General features: G+C 35.3%; 1 protein-coding gene across 2 annotated transcripts; it reads left to right on the top strand.

The window, feature by feature from the left end:
- Positions 1–5,165: 5,165 nt before the first annotated feature.
- LOC306656519 (bromodomain adjacent to zinc finger domain protein 2B-like) lies at positions 5,166–21,977 on the top strand. 2 transcript variants are annotated; one of them, XM_079131833.1, is made up of 6 exons: positions 5,166–5,487; positions 5,977–6,111; positions 9,836–9,982; positions 13,658–13,923; positions 14,390–14,533; positions 18,127–21,977. In XM_079131833.1, exons 2-6 carry the CDS (start codon positions 6,010–6,012, stop codon positions 18,278–18,280), a joined length of 813 nt encoding a protein of 270 aa, XP_078987959.1. In that variant the 5' UTR covers positions 5,166–5,487; positions 5,977–6,009; the 3' UTR covers positions 18,281–21,977. The 2 variants fall into 2 exon arrangements, with proteins under 2 accessions (XP_078987959.1, XP_078987958.1); XM_079131832.1 differs by having other exon boundaries at positions 5,168–5,592.
- Positions 21,978–23,101: the final 1,124 nt, after the last annotated feature.

Genomic DNA, 23,101 nt, shown 5'->3' with positions numbered 1-23,101 from the left:
TAAACATAATGAAGGAAATAATGATTACAGGAAAAATTAATGAAACATAATACAAAGAATGAAGAAAATCAGTAGAACCAAATCTGTTTCTTTGAAAAGATCAGCAAAACAGAAAGCTTTAGCTAGACTGACTGAGAAAAAGGTTTACATTACTAAAGTCAAATGAAAGAGGGTTAATGCTACTGATCTTACAGAAAAGAATTGTAAATGAATACTCTGAGCTGGGTGCAGTGGCTCACATTTATAATCCCAGTGATTTAGGAGGCTGAGGCAGGAGGAATGCAAGTTTGGGAAACTTAGTGACACCCTGTATCAAAATAAAAATTTTTTAAAGGCTAGGGATGTAGCACCCTGGGCTTAATCCCCAGTACCAAAGGTAGATGGGAGTGAATACTGTGAACAAGTGAATGCCAACAGATTAGATAACTTAGGTGATAATGGACAATTTCTAGAAGACACAAAGTTCGACAACTTCAGGAAGAAAAATAATCTTGAATAGAGCTACATAACAAGAAAAGATTGAATTAATAATGATTTTTAAACACCTATCACAGGGCTGGGGTTGTGGCTCAGTGGTAGAGCACTTGCCTAGCACATGTGAGGCACTGGGTTCGATTCTTAGCACTACACATAAATAAATAAAAATAAAGGTCCCTCAACACACACACAAAAAAAATTACTTTAAAAAAAACTACCACAAAATAAAGCCCATATCCAACTGAATTTTGCCAAACATGTAAAGAATAACTAGTATCATTATTCACGTATGATTAAAAAACATGCTCATATATATATATATGAGCATGGTGGCACACACCTGTAATCTTCATGGGTCTGGACGCTCAGACAGGAGGATTTCAAGTTAAAGACCAGCCTCAGAACTTAGTGAGACCCTAATTGCCTGGCTATGCGGCCCCTCCTCTGAGCAGCCACCTAGGTCCCGTACAATCGCTCTGAGTCCCAGAGACCCGCCACACACCTCTTCCTCCAGACAGCCGCCCAGTATTCCGGTGCGGTCACTAGGAATCCAAGCAACTCACTGCGTGCCTCCACCTCCCACCAACCACCCGTAGCCCTGGGCAATCAATCACTCTGATTCAAAGTGACCCTCCCCGTTCCTCCTCCTTCTCCAGATAACCCCCCGAGTTGTTCAGGAGTGGTCGCTCTGAGTGGCTCTGAGTCCACGTGACCCGCTGCACGGGTCCTATGGGCAACCGCCCGGAGCTCTTGGTGCGGCCACTCAAGACCAAGCGACCCACCACGCTTCCCCTCCAGGCAGCCCCCCTGTGTTCAGGCGCTGTCACTTTAAGTCCAAACAACTCACCACTCGCCTTCTCCTCTGAGCAGCCGCCTGGAGCGCTAATGCAGTCACTGCGAGTCCAAACGACCCGCCGCGCTCCTCCTCCTCCTCCTACTCCTCCGGGCAGTCCCCGGGGTTCAGAAGTGGTCTGAGTCCAAACAGCTCGCCGCACAGCCCTCCTCTGGCAACCGCCTGAAGCTCTGGTGTAGTCACCCCGAATCCAAGCGGCCTCGTTCCTCTTCCTCCTCCTCGTCCTCAGGGCAGGCCCCGGGGTTCAGAAGCGTCGTTCTGAGTCCAAACAGCTCGCCGCGGAGCTTCTCCTCTGGCAACCGCCTGTAGCTCTGGTGCAGTCACTCCAAATCCAAGCGGCCACGCTCCTCCTCCTCCTCCTCAGGGCAGGCCCCGGTGTCCTGAGTCCACACAGCTCTCCTCGCCACTCCTCCCCTGGGCAGCCGCCGGAGCCCCAGTGGTTGCTCCGAGTCCCAGTGCTGTGCCGAGCGGCCTCCTTTACGGCGCTCCTAGTTGTCGGAGTTCACTGCTCCAGCGGGGGGAGGGGCGTCTCGCCGACAGCTCTACTTCACAGTTTCCTGCGTTCCGGGACCACTGTCCCATCCGGGACGCCTCCCCAATGGGAGAGACTCAACCAGCTACTTTGAGTTGGTCCCAAGTGTCTCAATATCTCCTCTTTTGAATCCTGAGTCCTGGAGCAACATGAAATGCAGCCACCCTCTAGGCCGCCATCTTGAAACCGAAATGCCTTTCTTTATCCCTTCTGACTAACTTTGGCTTGAAGTCCACCTTATCTGATATAAGGATGGAAACCTCTGCTTTTTTTACTGAGTCTGTGTATATGGTAGGTTTTTTTCTATCTTTTCATGTCTTTTTCTATGAGATGAGTCTCTTGAAGGCAGCATATTGTTGGGTCTTTCTTTTTAATCCAATCTGCCACTCTATGTCTTTTGCTTGATGTTTAGGCCATTAACAGTCAGGGTTATTATTCAGACATGATTTGTATTCCCAGTCATTTGGGCTTATTTTTGGTTTTTAACTTGACTTGGTTTCTCCTTTGATTGCTTTCTCCTTTAAGGTAGTTTCTCCCTTTGCTGACCTACATTGTTGTTTTTCATTTCCTCCTCATGGAATATTTTGCTGAGAATGTTGTGTAGTCCAGGCTTTCTATTTGTAAATTCTTTTTAACTTTTGTTTATCATGGAATGATTTTAGTTTGTCTTCAAATCTGAAGGTTAGTTTTGCTGGGTATAAGATTCTTGGTTGGCAACCATGTTCTTTCAGAGCTTGAAATACGTTGTTCCAGGCCCTTCTAGCTTTTAGGGTCAGGGCTGAGAAATCTGCTGATATCCATATTGGTTTCCCCCTATATAATCTGATGCTTTTCTCTCGCAGCCTTCAAAATCCTATCTTTATTTTGGATGTTAGGCATTTTCATTATAATGTGCCTTGGTGTGGATCTGTTGTGATTTTGTGCATTTGTGTTCTGTAAGCCTCTTGTATTTGATTTTCCATTTCATTCTTCAGGTTTGAGAAATTTTCTGATATTTCGTTGAATAGGTTGTTCATTCCTTTGGTTTGTTTCTCTGTGCCTTTCTCAATCCCAAAAATTCTTAAATTTGGTCTTTTCATGATAATCCCATAGTTCTTTGAGATTCTGTTCATAATTTCCTACCATCTTCTCTGTTTGGTCAACTTTATTTTAAGATTAAATATTTTGTCTTTATTGTCTGAGGTTCTGTCTTCCAAGTGATCTAGTATGTTGGTGATGCTTTTCATTGAGTTTTTTATTTGGTTTGTTTCCTTCATTTCAAGGATTTCTGTTTGTGTTTCTGTGTGTGTGTGTGTGTGTGTGTGTGTGTGTGTGTGTGTGTGTGTGTTTTCAGAATCTCTATCTCTTTGTTGAAATGGTCTTTTGCTTCCTGCAGTTGCTCTTTTAACTGCTTATTGGAGTGATCATTCATTGCCTGCATTTGCTCTCTTATCTCATCCTTTGCTTCACAAATCACCTTAATTATGTATATTCTGAGCTTCTTTTCTGACATTTCTTCTACCATGTTGTCATTGGATTCTGTTAATGTAGAATCTAGGTTTGTTTGGAACACTTTCTTCCCTTGTTTTTTCATGTTTTTCATGTATCTTCCTCTCTAGCAGTGCAGATCTAGGGTATTGCAGTTTCTTCCCTTTAGGCTTGTAGTGACCCTGAAGGTTTCCAAAACCTCTTCTTTAAAAGGGAGATCAATATTAGTAGCACCTAGTACAGACAATATGCATTCCTAAACCAAATACCCCTATGAAGATTTTAACAATATTGTAATAAACAGAGAGGATGCGTTCAATTGTTACTTACAATATAACAAATAGATTTGCAGTGAGGTCTGCAGTTTCTAATGGAGGACAAAGAGGACGGAGAGGGGTGTAAGATGTAACTGTTAATGGGATAAGAAAAAAGTATACAGAAGTTCTAGATCATAGGAAGAGTGAAAGTGTAATCAAAGGAAGTTGTTTGTTAGCATGAGAAAAGGGAGAAAGAGACTCTGAGGAAACAGGTAAACAAAATGAAAATAGAGTAAGAAAAATGAAGAAATAAAAACTTAAAAATTTTCAAAAAGGAGAAAAAAATCTACACTATAACAGTCATATACTATTCGAACCTCACAGTCTTCAGTAGCCTGATGCATGACAGGTACCTGACGATGAGCTTCTAGTCTCCAGCAAGCATCTCAGGATGGGAATTGCCCCACTTAAAGATGGTTGCTTCCACTTCCAGGATAATCCACAATAGCCACACTGGCTTCCAAACGTGATGGTAAATGGGGAGCTGCAGCTCAGGGTATGGGCGCTGAGTCTGTGGGATGTGGTTGGTCAGGCCATGGGTTCTGGAGGTGTGGGGCACAGTTGGTTAGGCTGAAGGGGTCCTGGAGGCAGAGCATGGTGGTTGGCCTGGGGTTCCTGCTGTCCAGGCTGTTGTCCCAAGATAGTAGCAGCCAAGTGTAACCAAATCTGTGGGTACTGTGACAGTGGACTTGCAGGCAAGAGCAGGCAGCTGGTGATCTGCTGGTGGTCTGCGGGTGTTCTGCAGGCTATCGGAGGACAATCGGCAGGTGGACCTCGGGAAGTGGGTGATGGATAGATGAAAAGCAGGCGATGGAAAAGCAGGCGATGGGCAGGCAAGAGGCAGGCAAATGGACAAATGGCAGATGATAGGTGGCAGTCAGTCAATAGTTATGTTTCATTTGCCTTCACTTTACTGGAGATAAATGAATAAAAACAGGCATAGCCCCTGCCTTCATAGAATTTTGAAGTAGAAATATATTAATCAATAGTAATGCTAGTATAAAACTGATCTGAGGAAACTAAGGAGCATTATGTGGTCCTTTGTGAGCCTGTAATGGTGTCTTACTTCATGAAGGAGGTCAGGGAAGAGTTCCCCTCAGCAGGCTTTCATGTTAAAATGAATTTTTGAAAAATGCAGATGAGTGCAGTAAACTTGGTAAAAAACAAAAACAAAAAAAAACAGCGTAAAGCTATACAGACAATGGTTTATGCAAAGCCCCTGCAACCAAAGGAAAAATGGTGAGTATAAGGACCTTGCACAGAAGAGTAGGGGAAGGCATGAAAACAGAAAAAGCAAAGTTCACAGGCCACTGAGACATTCCCATCTAAGTAAGACCATGAAATTAATAAGCATATTAGTCTACAAATCTTTAGGAATATTTTGCTGATTTTTTATTGTACCTTTCATAATATCAAAAATGGATAAATTGTCTTTTTCAAACTTTTCCTGTACCTGTTTCTTTTAATTTTTTTTTTCTTGTTTTAACCTAGCATTAGGAAACCTGAGATAAAAAACTTCTAGTAAATATCCTTGATATCTGCCGGTGTCCTGCTGCTGTATTTTAAATAAAGGTAACTCACCCATCAGGCATTTTTAAGAAGAAACCAAATAGACATTATTCTCTTGATATATAGGGTTGGATGTGTCCAGAGCCTGCATCAGAAAGGAGGACCTTGGTATATTTTGAACATAAATCATTTACTAAATTGTGCAAGGAGCATGATGGAGAACTTACTGGAGAAGAAGAAAACAGTGCAAATGCACTAGAACGGAAGAGTGACAACCCCCTAGATATAGCTGTAACCAGGCTGGCTGATTTGGAGCGGAACATTGAAAGAAGGTATCTGAAGAGCCCCTTAAGTACCACCATTCAGATCAAACTGGATAATGTGGGCACAGTTACTGTCCCTGCTCCTGCACCATCCATTAGTGGTGATGGTGACGGGTAGGTTATTGAGATTAACTTGAAAAATTATTGTGCTTCTTTGCTAATTGGAGCCTATTTTCTATTGCCTGTTATCTATGTATCTCTTGTATGTCTGTGATCCATATGGATCATGCTATTGCATGGTGCTTTGTAAAAACATTTTTTTTTGTTATGTGCATTGATAATCCTGCAAAGTGATCTTACATTTACCTGGTTGTGACTAAGCTTTGAGGCACGTAGCCACAGTCTGTGCACTACATCAAATTTAGTTGCTTAAACTTTATACTATTGGCTGTTACATGTTTTTGTCTCATTGCTTGGCTTTCAGTGTGATGATTGTTTCACATTCAGTAATCATAAATGTGGACATGACCTACTTAATTTTTCTATATTTCAATGCAGAATTGAAGAGGATATTGCTCCAGGGCTCAGGGTATGGAGAAGGGCATATCAGAAGCTCGCAGTGCTGCACAGGTAGCTCTGTGCATTCAGCAATTACAGAAATCAATAGCATGGGAAAAATCAATTATGAAAGTTGTAAGTGTTTTTATTTAAGAAATACTATAACTAATTTACTTTGTCCTGTTTTTTTCCAACCCTCCAGATCTTTAATTTTACATTAGCTATTGTCACAGTAATTTATAATGTATTTGAGAGTTTGTCTAATTCTTAAATACCATATAATCTAATACTTTCTTCCTTACCTTGAGTTTTTTGAAGGAATCTACCAAATTTGTTACTTTTTTGTTTTTAATCTTGCTTCTGCCTCCTTTCAATGTTGTTTATAATTCTAACTTAAGTTGTCTTCTACATTATGCTGGTATTACTCAGTTGTTAATCTAAATAATTTTGAAGGTTCTTTCAACAGGTTTCTAACTTTACCTGCTACTATTGCATTCCTAAAATGTTTTATTTTTTCTATCATTTTCATATCTTTAATGCTAAAAGTCCTCAGATAACGTAAATATAAATAAACAGCTTTATTTCAGCTATGATTTGCATCACATATGGTTATATGGAGAATAGATCTTTTTAGTCTTTCCTTCAGTGATTATAAACTGATTTTTCACCTTCTTTGGTATAAGCCCAATTAATTATTGTACTATAGTAGGCTTTTACTTTGTCACAGGCTCCAAATTGCTGTGTATCAAAATAAGAACTATAGAGCATATATTCTGGAGAGAGATTTATTTTTTTTAACTATGTACAAGTCTCCCTCTTGTCTTTATATGTGTCAATATATAGACATTTAACATTTCACATTGCTTTTGAACTTGCTTTAAAATTTAAACATTTGAAATTTGTTTTCATGAATGGTTAAAGTAAAATCCTTTACTTAAAATAGTCATTCCCCAAAGAAAAGATCCTTAAATAATGTATCATTCTTTAATTCATTTTAGCTCTATGCTTAGACTTACTCAAGTCCTTATGTATTTTATTACAGATACGTTTTTCTCTGTGGGTTTTGTTTTGTTTTGTTTACTCCTTCCTACAATGTGTATGGAATTTGAATTGCCATTTGTACCAGTATGCTCAAATTTAGGCCTTTCTCAACCAGATTAGAATTCACTTAAGTTTAAGATATTGTTCAGCATTTATACAAGGTAAAATATTTTTCCTTCTAAAAAGTATTAAACAAGTTTTAAAGTCACCTTGACAAGTGTATTTGCTGAATATAGGTGATAGTGATCAAAAAAGATTAGAGTTTTACATCAAAATTTGTACAGTTATTTTTCTTATCCACACAAAAATATCATATGATATGGTCATTTTTGCTGTAAACGTAATCAAATAAATCTGTTTCAAAATTGTACCACAATCTCTTTATATTATTATACTTTCTACAATCTAAAGCTTTCATTCAGTTTTCACAAATTCATTAACCTTTACCATGTTATTAATATGCATTTATCATCATTTAACTCGTATCTCATATTTCTTCAGTTATTTAAAAAATATCTAATAATACTTTATTTTAATCTGGTGCTTGTAGTTCAGTGAAAGCCAAGGCCTTGGGTTTGATTCCCCAGTACTTGCAAAAAGATACATAGAATGGATGGGTGGATGGATGGATGGATGGATGGATGGATGGATGGATAGATAGATAGATAAAAACATTATTTTCTATGAAACTACCTTTAAAAGAAGGTGAGAATTTCATATTCAAAGATTAACAAGGACAGGTGCAGTGGTGCACACCTGTAACACCAGCAACTTTGGAGGCGAAAGCAGGAGGATGGCAAAAGTTTAAGGCTAGCTTAAGCAGTTCAGTGAAACCCTGTCTCAAAATAAAATAAAAAGGATTGGGGATATATCTCAGTGATAGAGCACCCCTGGGTTCAATCCCAGTGCAAAAGAAAAAAAATTAATAAGCACTATATAACCTTTAATTAGAGAGGTAATAGTGACTATAATAGTGTTCATAATAAATCCAAAACATGTTGGTGTGTTCAGTACCTTTAGCAGTGCTCTCTTGTCCAGAGACCTAGCTTACCAGGAAAGAGGAAGCTGTCAGTTTGCTGCCAGATAATTCTCTGCCCACAATATTCTATTGTTGATGTTAATAATAGGCAATATCCACTGTTTTTAAATCTAGCAACCAAAGTAGTTAACCAAATATTAATACATTTTTCTCTAACATTGTCGGTTGTTACTATGATTTTCAAAACTGTTATGTGTTAATGTCACTCTTTAATATCAAAATTATTTTTAAATCACAATTTGAGATCTAGAACATACTTTGCATTTTTAATTATTGTAGAAAGCAGAATTGACTCATGTTCATTAAATCTGATTTTTTAATAGTTATAGGGAGTTTAATATAATATTCCAAATTTTATTTTCTCAATCAATATGTCTACAATATAAATTTTAAAGATGTAACTCATTTTGCAAATAAAAAACCCCATCTTATGGTATTTAGTGATGTAGTATTAGGAAAGTTCATAAAAAATATTATTGAAATATGAAACTCAACTGCTTTTGCTCTTAATATACATGCCAATTTTAATATCACATATACAGTAAATGTATTGGATAGATATTGTTACTTTGGGTAGTAAGTATTTTGGTAAGTTTCTTAAACTATCTTTGTTAATGTGTATTGAGTTATATAAGACTATTTTGGACTTTCCCAGACAGATATAATTTATTAATAATTAAACTAAGTTTGAACAGTTAAACACTTTGTTTCTAAGGTGATTTAAATACTTAACTTCAAATTAATATAAATGAATTTCAGCTTAAATGTTTTCATTTTTTAAAATATTAATTGCAGGACACTTTCTACTATAACTAGAATTTGAACTAAATATCAAAAAATTTAGTACTTACTAACTTTTCTTCTTTTCCTTGTGAAACTTGCTATACAAAATATGTATGCATGGAAAAACTCTCTTAATAATATAAGACATTTTTCAATAAAGAAGAAATTGTTGTTTTGGGTTGTAGAAAACAAATCATGATTTCTTAAATTCATTAGTGTATTCTATCTGTATGTTCCTTAGAAATCATTTTCTAAAATTCATTTTCTACACTTCTGGCACATATTTCTTTTTTTTTAAATTTTTTTAGAAGGTTGTAGACATTTATTTTATTCATTTATTTATATGTGGTGCTAAGGATTGAACCCCAGTGCCTCACTCATGCTAGACAAGCTCTGTACCACTGAGCCACAACCCCAAGCCCCCTAACCCAAATTTCATTTGAGTCAATTTTATAGCTTTCCTGGTTCGGACACAGTTTTTAGTCAATCACAAAACATAGGTGAATAATTTAGTCAAGGCTAGGAATATCTTTTATTATTATATATAATTATATACTAACAAGTTTCTTGATCTTAAAAATTAACTCTTATTTCTTTCTCAGAATATTCATGAGGATGCTAAGATAAGCAAAAGATGAAACATATTTTAAAAACACCATGTATTAAAGCTATTCATTGCTTTATGTGCTCTAATGTCATGTTAATTATTTCATATGTTAATGTATACATGCTTCTGAAGTGTGTGCAGGCATTCAACCTCTAGCTTTGTTCTTTGCAGTGTACCTGAATGTGCATTGACCCCCCAATAGAACTGCTCACCCCATCATTGGTCCATAATCTGTGAGAGATACATAGATGTGTATGGCTATTGTATATTTGTTAGCAAGCGGAATGTTTATTACTAATATAAATTAGAAATTATGGTGTGTATAACATCCCAGTAACTATTATTCCATAGCAAAGGGTTAATTCTAAATGATTTTTCATGTATTATAGTACTGCCAAATCTGTCGTAAAGGAGATAATGAAGAACTGCTTCTCCTTTGTGATGGCTGTGACAAAGGCTGTCATACTTACTGCCATAGACCCAAGATTACAACTATACCAGATGGGGACTGGTTTTGTCCAACTTGCATTGCTAAGGTGAGATCAATCTAGAACTAAACTTTTTAATTACCAGTTCAAAATGCGGACTTTTATGGCAATTTGTTTTATGAGGTATAATTCACATACCATAAATTCACCTTTTTAACAATTCAGTGGTTTTTATTGTACTCACAAAGTTATACAAACACCACCACTAATTTCAGAACATTTTCATAACCCCATAAAGAACCCTTTGTACCCATTAGTAGGAACTTCCAATCCCCTTCTACCCCTGGTATTTGCAACCCCTAACCTGTTTTTTATGGATTTATCTATTCTGGTCACTATATATAAACTTAATCATATACTATATGGCCTCTAGTGTCGGCTTCTTTTACTTATCACAATGTTTTTAAAGTTCATCGATGACTTACTTCCTTTTTGGACACAAGAAATATCAATTGTGTGGATTTTTCTACATTTTGTTTATCCATTCATCAGCTGATGGACGTCTGAGTTTTCTACCTATGGTATTAGGAATAGGGTTGTTAGGAACACTCACAAACAAGTTTTTGCTTGAATATATGTTTTTGGTTCTTTTAGGTATAAACCTAAAGTAGAATCGTTAGGTCATATGGTAGTAAGTATCTGTGTTTTAAGTCATTTTCCATGTGAAATAGAAACCTGTGAATTCTCATACCAATTAAAAGCAATATGATAAAATAGAAAGAAATGAGTTGGAAATTAAAAGGTAAAGGAGTAAGAAATTAAATGGATCAGCATATATTCGAGTTCAGATTTTTTGCTAGGTGTTCTCTACCCCAGTAACTGTTCCCCAAGTTTAAGCTATTGACTGCTGCCTCTCCAAAAACTGGAGTCCAAACTTCCATTTCTCTACTGCCTTCTTTCTTTCCAGTTCACTCCCTCTAGTTCTCCTGTAATCCTTTGATCTCACTAGGACCTTCAATGTATTTATCTTAAGACTTTTTCACTATCTATGCCTTCATGTTCTCTCTTTCCACCTAATCTGACTTACGTCAGTATTCCATTATCATAATCCACATATTTCATTATTATAATCATTGAATATACTGTTTGGTCCTTTGCCTCTCTCTCTCACTTGATGAAATAAACTATCATTTTGGTTGTCCAACTCTGTCTTTTTTAGCACCTATCAGCTCTTAAGAATAATGCTAATATGAACATTCACACACTTTGCATGAAAACATGAGCAAATGTGGCTATGGAAAGTGTTCTGCCCTTTAAATTCAAAGCGCTAATCAGGCCTTTAATAATGTCTGATGATTTATCTCCAGTTTTGTTCCTTCCATTCATACTGAGATAATGACCTTATTCTTATTCCACTGAGAAAATGGAATCCTTTAGAAGAAACCACATCTATCATCCTTCAGCATGGGGGCTCACATCCTTACCTTCTCTCCTGTTGCCTTGAGCTTCTGGTGCTCCTAACTAAGCTGGTCCCCTTACTCATGTCTCAGGGCCCATCCCTCTGACCTTCTTAAGAACATTACTCCAGCAGTTCTCCCTTCTCTGCACCATCAGTTTCTCCTCCACCTGGTTCATCTCACCATCCTACTGACATGCTACTTTTTCTCTCATCTTAAGAAGAACTCTCTTCTGATTTCACTTCTCCCATGATCCACGTCTCCTATCTTTTTCATTCCCTTTACCCAGAAAAATTCTTGGAAAGTTTTCTGTTCTGGTTCCCCCCAATTTCTACACTTGATCTTAGCCAATTGGCCAAGGAGCAATGCCCCAATTTCTAACCCCAGTTCACTCTTGAACTTATTCTAGTCACCTCCACAGTTTCTCCAAAATTGCTCTTATCATGACCACAAAGATTTATACGTTGCTCAGTCTAGTGAGCAATGTATAAATCTAGTTTAGCTCTTAGCTTATTTGACCAGTCAGTTACATGTTAATAGAGTTGAACAGTCCATCCTTGAAACACTTTTTTTTCACTAAGCTTCTCAGATTCCATACACACCTGGTTTTCTTCCTCCTTTTGTTCTTTCTCTACCTTTGCTGATTTTTTTCTCACTTCCTTGATCTGATCTCAACTTTGGGGTTATCTTTGAAATCATATCTGCTTTATAGGAATTTGGGAGGATAAAATAAGATCATGAATAAGAAAGTATTTTATAAATGTAGAGTTTTTTATAATAAAACTTTATTATTATATTTTAGACCATGTTTTACAAGGGGTCCTGAATGGCATCTTATTCAATAATAGTTATTTTGACTTTTCGTTACTTGATCATTTTTGTCATGTATAGTTTAAATGTAGTTCAACAGTAATCCTCACTGTTTGTATATAAATTACTTTTAGCTTCAGAACTGCCAAGTTATAGAAAATTTATCTAATATTTTATGTATTACTAACAGATAAATGTTTTTAAGTCTTGGTGGTATCACTTAGTAAGCTATTGGATGATTTTTTTTCAATAAATTTTCTTAGATTTCTGGCTATCATTCAGAGTGAACTTGAGGCATATTATCCAAATCTTGGTATAAATGCAGCTTTCTAGCCTTTTGCTTTTTTGTTCTTGTTTTTGTCTTTCAAATGCAGTGACCTAGACATTATGTTTCTTAGAACAACAAAAAATATTCCAAACATTTATTTTTGATGTGTGAGGAAAAGTTAATTTAAAAAAATCTTTCCATTTAATTCATAATTAAGTACAAATATTTATATATTTCTTACCCTCAAATGGTTATTTCTGCCTACATCATGGTTAAATATTTTTATGCTTTCTATGTATTTATTTATGTATGTATAAATGTGATCACAGGATCATGGAATCAAAGGACATGTGTATTCATATACGTATATACACTCACAAATGCACACATACAGACTCATGTACTGGAAGTTTCAAACTATAGTGCCTACAAAAGCCAAGTAAATAGCAGAAGAGTTTATTGGACCCTTAGTGGGCACTTTGGCAGTCATGTCCCCATTTAAATATGATAATCATCACTCATCTCCCACCATTTTTATCATGTAGAAATGTGAGCCCAGTCTTACAGGATCTTCTCATAATTTGACAGAAGTCAAGATTATGGATTTTTATGCATATCCTCCCAATATTAATGTTGAAAAATCAGAATTTTATAAGCATTCTATGAGCCAAATAGCATATGCTGTGGACTATTTCACCTTGAGTCATCATTTCACAACTTCTGCTATATAAATATACAAATAAAAAAGATATGCACCTTTGAACACTTAATTTGATAGATTTTGCCTAAGACCTATTGAAGTTCCTCTTTGAATTTGGGCTCTAGCAAGAAAGGAAAGGAAGGAACCTCTATCTAAGAACAGTTGTATTATGCTCTAAAGAGTCCTTTTTCCAGCTTTAATCTTTCTCTACTACTGGTGATAAGTTCTTTTTTTTTTTAATATTTTTCAGTTGTAAATGGACACAATATCTTTTCATGTGCAAACCCAGTGCCTCACACATGTGAGACAATTACTCTATCACTGAGCTACATACAGTCCCAGCCCTGGTAATAAATTCTATAGCACCAAAGATGGATCAGCATCTTCAAGCTTTAAGAATTCTTCAGATACATAGGCTTTTCAGCTTTTTAATAAAGTTTTACCTTACATTATGGGAGAAATTGACAGCTCTCTTTTGAAAATAATAGATTTTTTTTAAATAAATAATAGTTTTTTTTAATACCACATTTACTTTTTTAAAATTCTAGGCAAGTGGTCAAACTGTAAAAATCAAAAAACTTAATGTTAAAGGAAAAAAGACTAATGAGTCGAAGAAAGGCAAGAAAGTAACTTTAACAGGAGACACTGAAGATGAAGACTCTGCATCAACAAGTAGTTCTCTAAAAAGAGGAAACAAAGACCTCAAAAAAAGAAAAATGGAAGAAAACACTTCTATTAACTTATCAAAACAAGAAAGTTTTTCTTCTGTTAAGAAACCTAAAAGAGATGATTCTAAGGACCTAGCTCTTTGCAGGTATTATTTCAATTCTCATGTATTTTATAACATCCCATTTTATTTGTTTAGAAACATTTTTACCACACTGAAGATTACTTTCTAAAATTTTGTAAACAGAAAAATATATAGTATAAGTGTAAGCATATATTATCTTTTTAAATATATTTGCAATGAGTTATTACTTGAAAGATAACAGAAAGAGACTGGGTATAGGGGCACACCCTTGTAATCCCAGTGGCTTGCGAGGCTGAGGCAGGAGGATTACAAGTCCAAAGCCAGCCTCATCAGCTTAGTGAGGTCCTAAGCAACTCAGCAAGACCCTGTCTCTAAATAAAATAGAAAAAAAGGCAGGGATGTGGCTCAGTGGTTAAGTGTGTTAAATCCATGGTACCAAAACAAACAAACAAAAAGAAAAGAAAGATAATTTTTAATATAAACATAAATCTAAAGTACAGATACTGATTGTAAATATTATTTTCTTTAGTATGATCCTGACTGAAATGGAAACTCATGAGGATGCTTGGCCTTTCCTACTTCCTGTAAACTTGAAACTTGTACCTGGTTATAAGAAAGTTATTAAGAAACCTATGGATTTTTCCACAATTAGAGAGAAACTGAGTAATGGACAGTAAGTAAATCATTTCAATTCAATAAATATTTATCAAATGCCCTAGTGAGTCAAAGACATTTTAATTAATAACAAAGATACAGGTCCCACCTAGGGTATGTGTATGTGTGTTGGACTAGAGTAGTTAGGTATGGTAAACAAGTCAATTAAGATTATTTAAGGAGTTAAAAGCAGCATGATGAACCTGTTTTTGACATTTGGAGAGCACCAAATGCTCTAGGGGGGTAAGGAAGGTATCAAAGGAACCTCTCAAAGGAAGTAACATATAAACTAGAGCTTGTATTGGACATCAGTAGAATATTATCACCACTTCATGTGGATTTAACAAATTAATATTTCATATTCTTGCCATACAGAAATAAATCACCACTGGAAATTCTAAAAATTAAAAGTGTTATAAATTGTTGGAGAATATTGAAAATCCATTTATTAGATGTAAAAGAAAATCTTCTCTTTTCTTCCATGTTCTGCTTGCAGTCTCTCCCCCAAATAAAGTGACTTCCTAGCCACAGTTAATGATCTTTGTTAGGCCATCTCAAAATTGTGCCAGAGATTGACCACTGTCAGTGTAATTTGAATAGTTCAGAACCGTGTTCCACTTTGGAGCTACAAAAATGATGATGTTCACTTGCAGAACAAAGGCATTCCATGTAAGAATGACCAGGATCCCCAGAGCTGTATTCTTTTCCCTATTTTTCCCTTGCTTTCTATATTCCTACATACCAGCTTAGCTTAATGTGGACTATGCCCATTACTTCAGGTAAAGTCAGAAAAATTATGTAGAAATAAGGAAATACACATTGAAAGAATAACTGTACTATATATTTCAATTATATTATTTTGTTGTTATACCATATGTTGTTTAGTTTTTCCATAACATTCTTCTGGTGAATATCACTATGCTTGTTGATTTATATTCCATTTAGAAAAATTGAGTAGAATTTAAAACATTCAGTGTCCCTCTCACATTAAGTGATTTGCTGAATTGAACAAATGACTGCAGTTTTTTATTTTGAGGACAGAATAACTGTTTTTCAAAGAATTATATTTACTTTGTTTTACCTTTTAAAAAATTACCGAAGGGAAATTCCCAAACATAGGAAACATTGAAAACCATTAAATTTATTGGTTTTAAGATGAACCAAAAAGCAGAAACGTTGTCTAGAGATGACTTTTTTCTGTCTGCCAAAAAGTCAGATGTGGTAAGTGGTAGCACAGTGGAATTTATAACTAACACAGCCAGGTCAGAGATCTACACATGAAAACTTTACAAGTGTTTAACTCTTGATGCATGATCTTCCAATTCCTGAATGGAAGATCGGCCTAAAACTCAAAAACCCCCAAACAAATAGGTATAGAAATTGACACAAAATAACCAAAAAGCCTACAAAATCAGAGTTTGCTTTTGAGAATGAGTCCTGGTGAATGCAAGAAGTCCCTATAGAAGAAGAAGAAGAGGAAACAATTTATATAATCCTGTTTGTAATCACAGCTATGTGAGAGGTAAAATTCTGTGGATTCAGGCTCTCCTAACTTCATATTGTTCAATTAAACCCAAAGTAATGAGTTGGAACCAAAACCCAAACTATTTCAAAATTTTAGACTGTTCATAGAACACAAGGAAGGAAATATCTGCTTCAACAAATCTTTCTGGGTTCTGTCTGCTTTCCTATCCTTTTCTTTAAAAAAAGGCACAAATAGAGTATGTACTCTTTTTAACTAGGATCTTACCTGTAATTCTCTCCTGGATTTTGGTCTCCTTAACATTAATCATTAACCTTTTCTTACCATAAGAAAAAGTATTAAGGAGAGGAGTATTCCTCAAAGTAACTTTAAAATGTTGTATAAAATTAGTCCCACACATTGTATGATTCTGTTAGTATAAAATATCCAGAATAGGTAAATCTATAGAGACAGACTGGTACTTGCCAAGAATGGGGTGGGGGCGGAGAGCAACAGAAAATAACTGCTTAATGGTTTAAGGTTTCCTTCTGGAGTGATGATATTGTTTTGGAAATGGAAGTGATGGTAGCACAATGTCATGTCTATTAAATACTACTGAGTTATCCACTTCAAGATGACTAATTTTGTGTTATATAGACTTCTTTACCTCAATTTTTTTAAAAAGTAAATAATCCCAAGAAGAGGAAAATGAATGAAGTTACATAAGAGCTGACTTCAGTCTTCTTGAGCATATTAGAAAGAAATTTTGTCAGTATTGCACATATTAGAAAGAGGGAGTAAAAGTTCGTAAAAGATATTTTATGAAAGAAATAGAAAGCCACTTTTACATGACTTCAAAGCTTTAGTGGCTCATAGGATATTTGTAATGGTTAAATTATTTTAGTATCCATTTGGTGTAGTTTATAATTCATAAAACATTTGAATTTCCAAAAGCCTTCTTCCAAAATGTGTTAAATTGGCCTGAGTTGGCTTGAAATGACCACTTTCTCACTAGTAAGTTTAGGCAGATACATTTACTTTACTGCTCTCCTCTCTGTATTCTTGCAGAGAAATAGAATTGAGCTTATCCCACCAGAAAAGCACTGAGGCCATAGAACCTCTTTTTTCTTTTTTTATATATATACTTTTTTGTTTTTAGTTGTTGATGGACCCTTATTTTATTTATGTATTTTTATGTGGTGCTGAGGATCAAACCCACTGCCTCACACGTGCTAGGCAAAGGCTCTACCTCTGAGTTATAACCCCAGTCCCATAGTACCTCTTTCTTATTGGAAGGCAGTTGCTCATTATATTATCTCTGGTAAAGAGAGAGCACATAGTTTTTTTTGCTTGTTTTGGTTCATCATATAATATTCCACCTTACCTGTTTGGGCAAACCATGGATAATAGTATGTTTTTTCTTATACCTACACATCACAAAAAAGTTTAAGTTATAAATTAGACACTAAGAAATCAACAATAATAGAACAATTTTAACAACATACTATAATAGAAGTAGTTATGTTAATGTGCACTTTTTTAATGTTTTAACATTTTTGACCATAGCTAACTGAAACCACAGAAAGTGAAACTGTATGGTAGTGGGTGTGGGTGTGTGCCCTGGTGGTTCTGAGCAAAAGATCATATTTGAAGAGAGAAAAAGAGAAATGAGAAAGATTTAGCCCAGAGTAGCATATCCTAGAATTGTGCAGCATAAGAATCATTTACATAATTTTTCACTGCAATTGAACACATTTGAATGTGGATAATAGAATATACAAGTGATACTGTTGGTCAAAGGAATCAGTAAACTAGTCAGGTAGAAGTCCTGTAACAGAATTGTGACACAGGTCAAACAGGAAGTGGGACATGGGGGAATTGCCAGTTTATTGAAAAATATCTTGATCTTAAGAGAAATACATTTTTTTAATTTTTTTCATTTAACATGTCTATAAATAAGTATAGTTCAGAACATATGACATTTTTAAGTGTTGTATTCATAAGAGGATATTATATATTTTTGTATCAATTTAAATACAGTTATCCTAATCTTTTTCCTTTCAGTTTTCTTCTTTTTTTTTTTTAACCACTTCATTTGCTTACAAAACAAAACCAATGAAACCAATCTCTAATTATGTGTTTTCTTACAGGTATCCAAACCTTGAAACCTTTGCTGTAGATGTCAGGCTTGTTTTTGACAACTGTGAAACATTTAATGAAGATGATTCTGATATAGGCAGAGCTGGCCACAGTATGAGGAAATATTTTGAAAAAAAATGGACAGATACTTTCAAAGTGAGCTGAAGTAATAATACTCTATTTTTTTTTCCTTTTAAACAAAGACAAATGAGACCAGCAATGTGAACTGTATTTACATAAACGTGCAAGGCACATACAAAATGACTTTTTTTTTCCTTAAGATAAGTATCAGAAAGTATCAGAAGAAGATACCATTTTTAAAGGCTTCACTCCTATGACGACCAAGACCCTTGGTTATTGGTTTGTGTGATTTATCAGCTAATTTAGGTAGAACAGGGAAGCACACCCAAAGAATTTTCAAAGGAAAGGGTGTTATAGTGCAATAGCAATTAAAATATATCAAATCGCACTGAATATTCAACACCAGAGCTCTAATGTGGGAAATGGTTCTCCTTTCCCTCTCAATAAATATCTATTTTTCATTTTTTTACTTTGTAGTTTATTTTTTAGTGAATGTATTTAATTTTATGAATTATTTATGATTAATCCACATCCAGAATCTTCGTTTTCTGTGAAAAGGAAGAACTAGAAAATTGCTTTAAATCTTGAAAATACAACAAGGAATGTTTTAAAATATAAAACAAAGCCAAGTTAAACTGTTTACACTGATGTGCTATAAAAGCACCAAAAATAAACTTTACTGTAGAGTTACAAGTACATTTATATATATACATATATATATGTTGCTGCATCACTTGTGTAGTTAAATTGTATTTCAAGACAGTGAAAAAGATTGACATGTATATACTGTTCATTATTGTTTATATTAAGTCTTGTTTTAAATATGTATTATGTGTATATATTGTTTGCAGACATTATTGTTTATGCCTTAGAAGGACCGTAGCATTTTATTTTAGTCTGAAGGTGATGATAGCTGTACAGCTTGTACAGTAATTATCCTCTACCAACACTGTGGCGTCTCCCTAATCTTGGTAGTGCCTGCCTTTGAAACAGGGTGTAGGGGATATTAGTTTTCCATTTTTCTATTTTGTTATATAATTTTAAGCCACCAGGGCCTAAATTAAAGTATAATCATTTGTATCCATGTGGAATAAAATCGTGACAATTTCCTACACACACAGTATTTTTTCATAGAGACATTTCCCTCCCATTTGCCTTGCCTCAGAAATAAATTTAAAAGACATTTGTAACCACTGTGTTTTATCTACTGTGTGTTGTGGTGGCCTGTTGGAGGCAAATAGAGCAGAATTTTTTTTGTACTTATGTAAGAGTACTTGAAGTTTTATTTAAAATAAAATGTTGTGGAAAAGATAGCATTCTTTTTTTTAGGAGTGTTATTTTTCACTACGTGTGGCACGGATACAATAAAAAAATCTTTTACAAACTAGTTTTTTTTTTAGTTTTTATTAATGAACTTGAAATACGTTATTTTCAAAAAACCAGTGAATCTAAATTTTGATTTTTACAGTCCAAAGGAGGAGTAGCATGTGAAATGTGGTTCAGAGAGTGCTGGGCTGGGTGGAAGTAGATAGGTGTACATAGAGTCTCTGAACTTCATAAAGCTATAAACCTTTTTGGACCTTGTTTTATTTCTTGTTTCACATTTTCAATATGAAATACTAGGATATATTTTTAAAATCTTGTTCTGATATGAGAAATATCTCTATTGACACTGTCTTATTGATTCAGCTGTCAGTAAGAAAAATCGATCATATAAACTAGTGTAATAAGCCATGAGATACAAATTCAATCATTCAAGAAATACAGTCTGATGCCTTGCTGAGCCCTCTGCTGGACATCAGGGACTCATTGGTGACTTAAGACAGGCTCTGTCTTCTTGAAGTTTTCAGCCTTGTGAAGTAGACCTTAGGTAACATCCACTGCTTTTTTTATTTCCTTGCAGTGCTGGGTATCACCTGTGAACATTAGGCAAGTGCTCTTCACTGAGCTACATCCCCAGCTCAGCAATAGTCACCACTGCCATTTAATAGTGACAGGAAAATAGAAGTTTTGAAGAAAATATACCCTACTTTAAAATGCTTCAAAGTCAAGAGTAATTCCCAGAATTCCCAGATGGTTTGTGAAGACTAATATGAAAATCAGCTGTTTTTATATAAATATGTCTGTTTCAGTTAAGCAAATATTGCAGTGATGCCTTGAGGGGCTGGTGCTTAATCAAAAATAACCATGTGGAAAAGAGAACAAGGTGGCACTGTGAATAAAGTATCTGGGTTTTGTTTTTGTAGAACTTCAGGTACTATATGGGGTATTCTTCTTCATAAGGGGTTTTTTGTTTGTTTTGCCTTATGGGTCATACATGCTTATGTTAATTTATATTAGGTAATACATAAGAGGCTTGATAATAACATGTCTGGTGTTTGAAGGTCTTATAAATGAGAAAATGCTTGAACACATATATAAATAATTTTCTAAGAATAGTAATTTTCTTTTAAAAATAAATATCCCTGAGAAAAGGAAAGCTTGGTAAACACTGGCTACTCTGGATTGATACCTTCATTGTTGTAACTCAGGAGAGGTAACTGTTGAAGTAGTAGTGGATATCACCCCAAAAGCACTGTAGCTAGTTGACAGTTTTTACCATATGCCCATGGGTCACGTGTTGGGTCAATGACTCAGTGCTCTCATGGTGTCAAAGTTTGGGCTTATTATTCTCTTCGATTCTTTTTTTCACAAAACTTACATTTATTGAAAATAAACAAGAGAGGGGAGAGGGCAGAAGAGAAAATGGTCAGAAAAGTACAACATATAAGATTAAGAATTTTAAAATGTCTTATATTCTGCCCTAATGGCAACATACTAGCAACAAATGGTCATATTGCTTTCTACCATAAACTGAAGGGTATTTGAAACCAATATTATTGTTCTCCAGTTTAAAAAAAAAATCCTAATCCTCTGCTACCACAAAATTGCAAGTATTAAGATAAATTAGGCTTTAACTAGAACCTTTTCAATTTTAATCCTAGATGTCCTGTGATTTATTAAAAAAAAAAATAGCTGACCTTCAAATTTGGATTTAGATTGAAGGTAACCAAGGATGACCAATCAAATAATCTACTACTGTTAGACCCAGGAAGAAGGGAGAATCAGTATATAGCCAGTTTATTAATATTGAGTTGTTAGCAGCAGTGAAAATTAAACAGGTGGAAATTGATAGGTCCATCTAAACCTCAAATAAATTACTATAAATGTGAAGGTGATATTTTTCTCGTTTCAACTCCAAACTAAAATTTGTTACAATCTCTAATTTTTCTCAAATTTAGGAAGGATCTGATCTGTTTCGAATGTCTTGATGCATCCTCTGTGCTCCTCTTTTCATCCCCTGTACTGCATGTCTTTTCGGGACATTCAAAATCCTGTTCTTTCAGCCTTCTCTCATTAAACACGTTCTCAGCAAGAAAATCTGATATTTCATTTGCTTGTCGTTGTAAATTTAACTTGTAGGTGATTTCTCCCAAGATTATTTACATTTTAAATATCTCTATTTAAAAAATGGAAGAGATTTGTATTCTGTTAAAAGAATTTCATTCTAAGGAGATGAGAGGGAGTCGGGGCTGGCTCTGGTGACCAAAAGACCAGATTTAGCTGTTCATCCCAGACTAGTGGTGGAATGCAGCAAAGAAATTTTATTCTAGGTACAGCCACACTGGGAAGAAACAGGCTTCTACATCTTCAGCCCTGTCTTCTGGGTACTGATAAGAGCTTCAAGATTATGTAGGGAAGAAACAAAAGGAGGGGAGGGTTGGGGCATAGCAAGAGATATGTATAGCAATACCCCCTGTTTCACTCTTCCTGCTAAGGATTGCTTTAGCTATTCTGGGTTTCTTATTCTTCCAGATGAATTTCATAATTGCTTGCTCTATTTCTGTAAGGTACATCATTGGGATTTTAATTGGAATTGCATTGAATTTGTATAGCACTTTAGGTAGTATGGCCATTTTGACAATATTAATTCTTCCTATCCAAGAACATGGAAGATCTTTCCATCTTCTAAGGAGAATATCATGCTAAGTGAGATAAGCCAATCTCAAAAAGCCAAAGGACGAATGATATCGCTAATAAGTGGAGGATGACACATAATGGGGGGGAGGGAAGGGTTAGTGTTAGGGTTAGAGTTAGGGTTAGGGAGGGGGGCAAGTATGGAGGAAGGAAGTACTGTATAGAGGGTAAAGAGGGGTGGGAGGGGTGGGGGGAAGGGAAAAAATAATGAATCAAACAACATTATGATTACACAAATGGTATGCCTTTACGCCATGTACAAACAGAGAAACAACATGTATCCCATTTGTTTACAATTAAAAAAAAAAAAAGAGATATGTATAGTCAAGCAGTCTTGGTCAAACTGTGGTCTGGTTGGTCATTTTATCAGAATGACCATGTGGAGCCTAGTCAGCAATAAAAATGTTGCTGCTCTTTGGGGGGTAGTTTTGACTCTTATCAGAGAGATAAACATCTATGATAAGGAATCTTATCTGTTCCTGGAATCCAAGCTGACCTCAGGATAGAATAATACTCAGAAAGAATAAGTCAGAAAAGCAAGATGGAGTTAGCTTGGACAATGATTAATTTCTCTTTCAGATTTAGGGCAATGACTGGAGACTTCAAGATTTCACTCCAGTAGTGTGAAACAGGATGTTGTAAAAGGTGGTGATTGATTATGAAGTACCAGCAAATCCTGAACATATCTTAGTAATTCTTTTCTTTGTGTCTTTCAGCCTTGAAGTGGGAAGAGTACTAGCTTTTGACAAATACTCCTTAAATGATTAAGATGTCTATGTGCAGAGTTGAGCAGTAATCTAACCTAAAGTTTAAGGTAGGGAAGGATGCAGATGCAAGATAAAGGCAGAGATGTCAAGCTTAAAACCACTTTCAGTTGCCCATCAGGCA

Source organism: Sciurus vulgaris, assembly GCF_902686455.1.
Source record: "Sciurus vulgaris genome assembly, chromosome: 3".
Taxonomy (NCBI): Eukaryota; Metazoa; Chordata; class Mammalia; order Rodentia; family Sciuridae; genus Sciurus; species Sciurus vulgaris.
The sequence above is the reverse complement of the archived record's forward strand: the minus strand, read 5'-3'. Positions and strand labels throughout refer to the sequence as shown.

What these genes read in the sequence shown, in the direction of transcription:
- LOC306656519 (XM_079131833.1), top strand. Translation starts at nt 6,010, where the DNA reads ATGGAGAAGGGCATATCAGAAGCTCGCAGTGCTGCACAGGTAGCTCTG. An exon ending in GTCCAACTTGCATTGCTAAG is followed by an intron (nt 9,983 to 13,657) that starts GTGAGATCAATC and finishes TTAAAATTCTAG; the next exon opens with GCAAGTGGTCAAACTGTAAA. An exon ending in AAGGACCTAGCTCTTTGCAG is followed by an intron (nt 13,924 to 14,389) that starts GTATTATTTCAA and finishes TATTTTCTTTAG; the next exon opens with TATGATCCTGACTGAAATGG.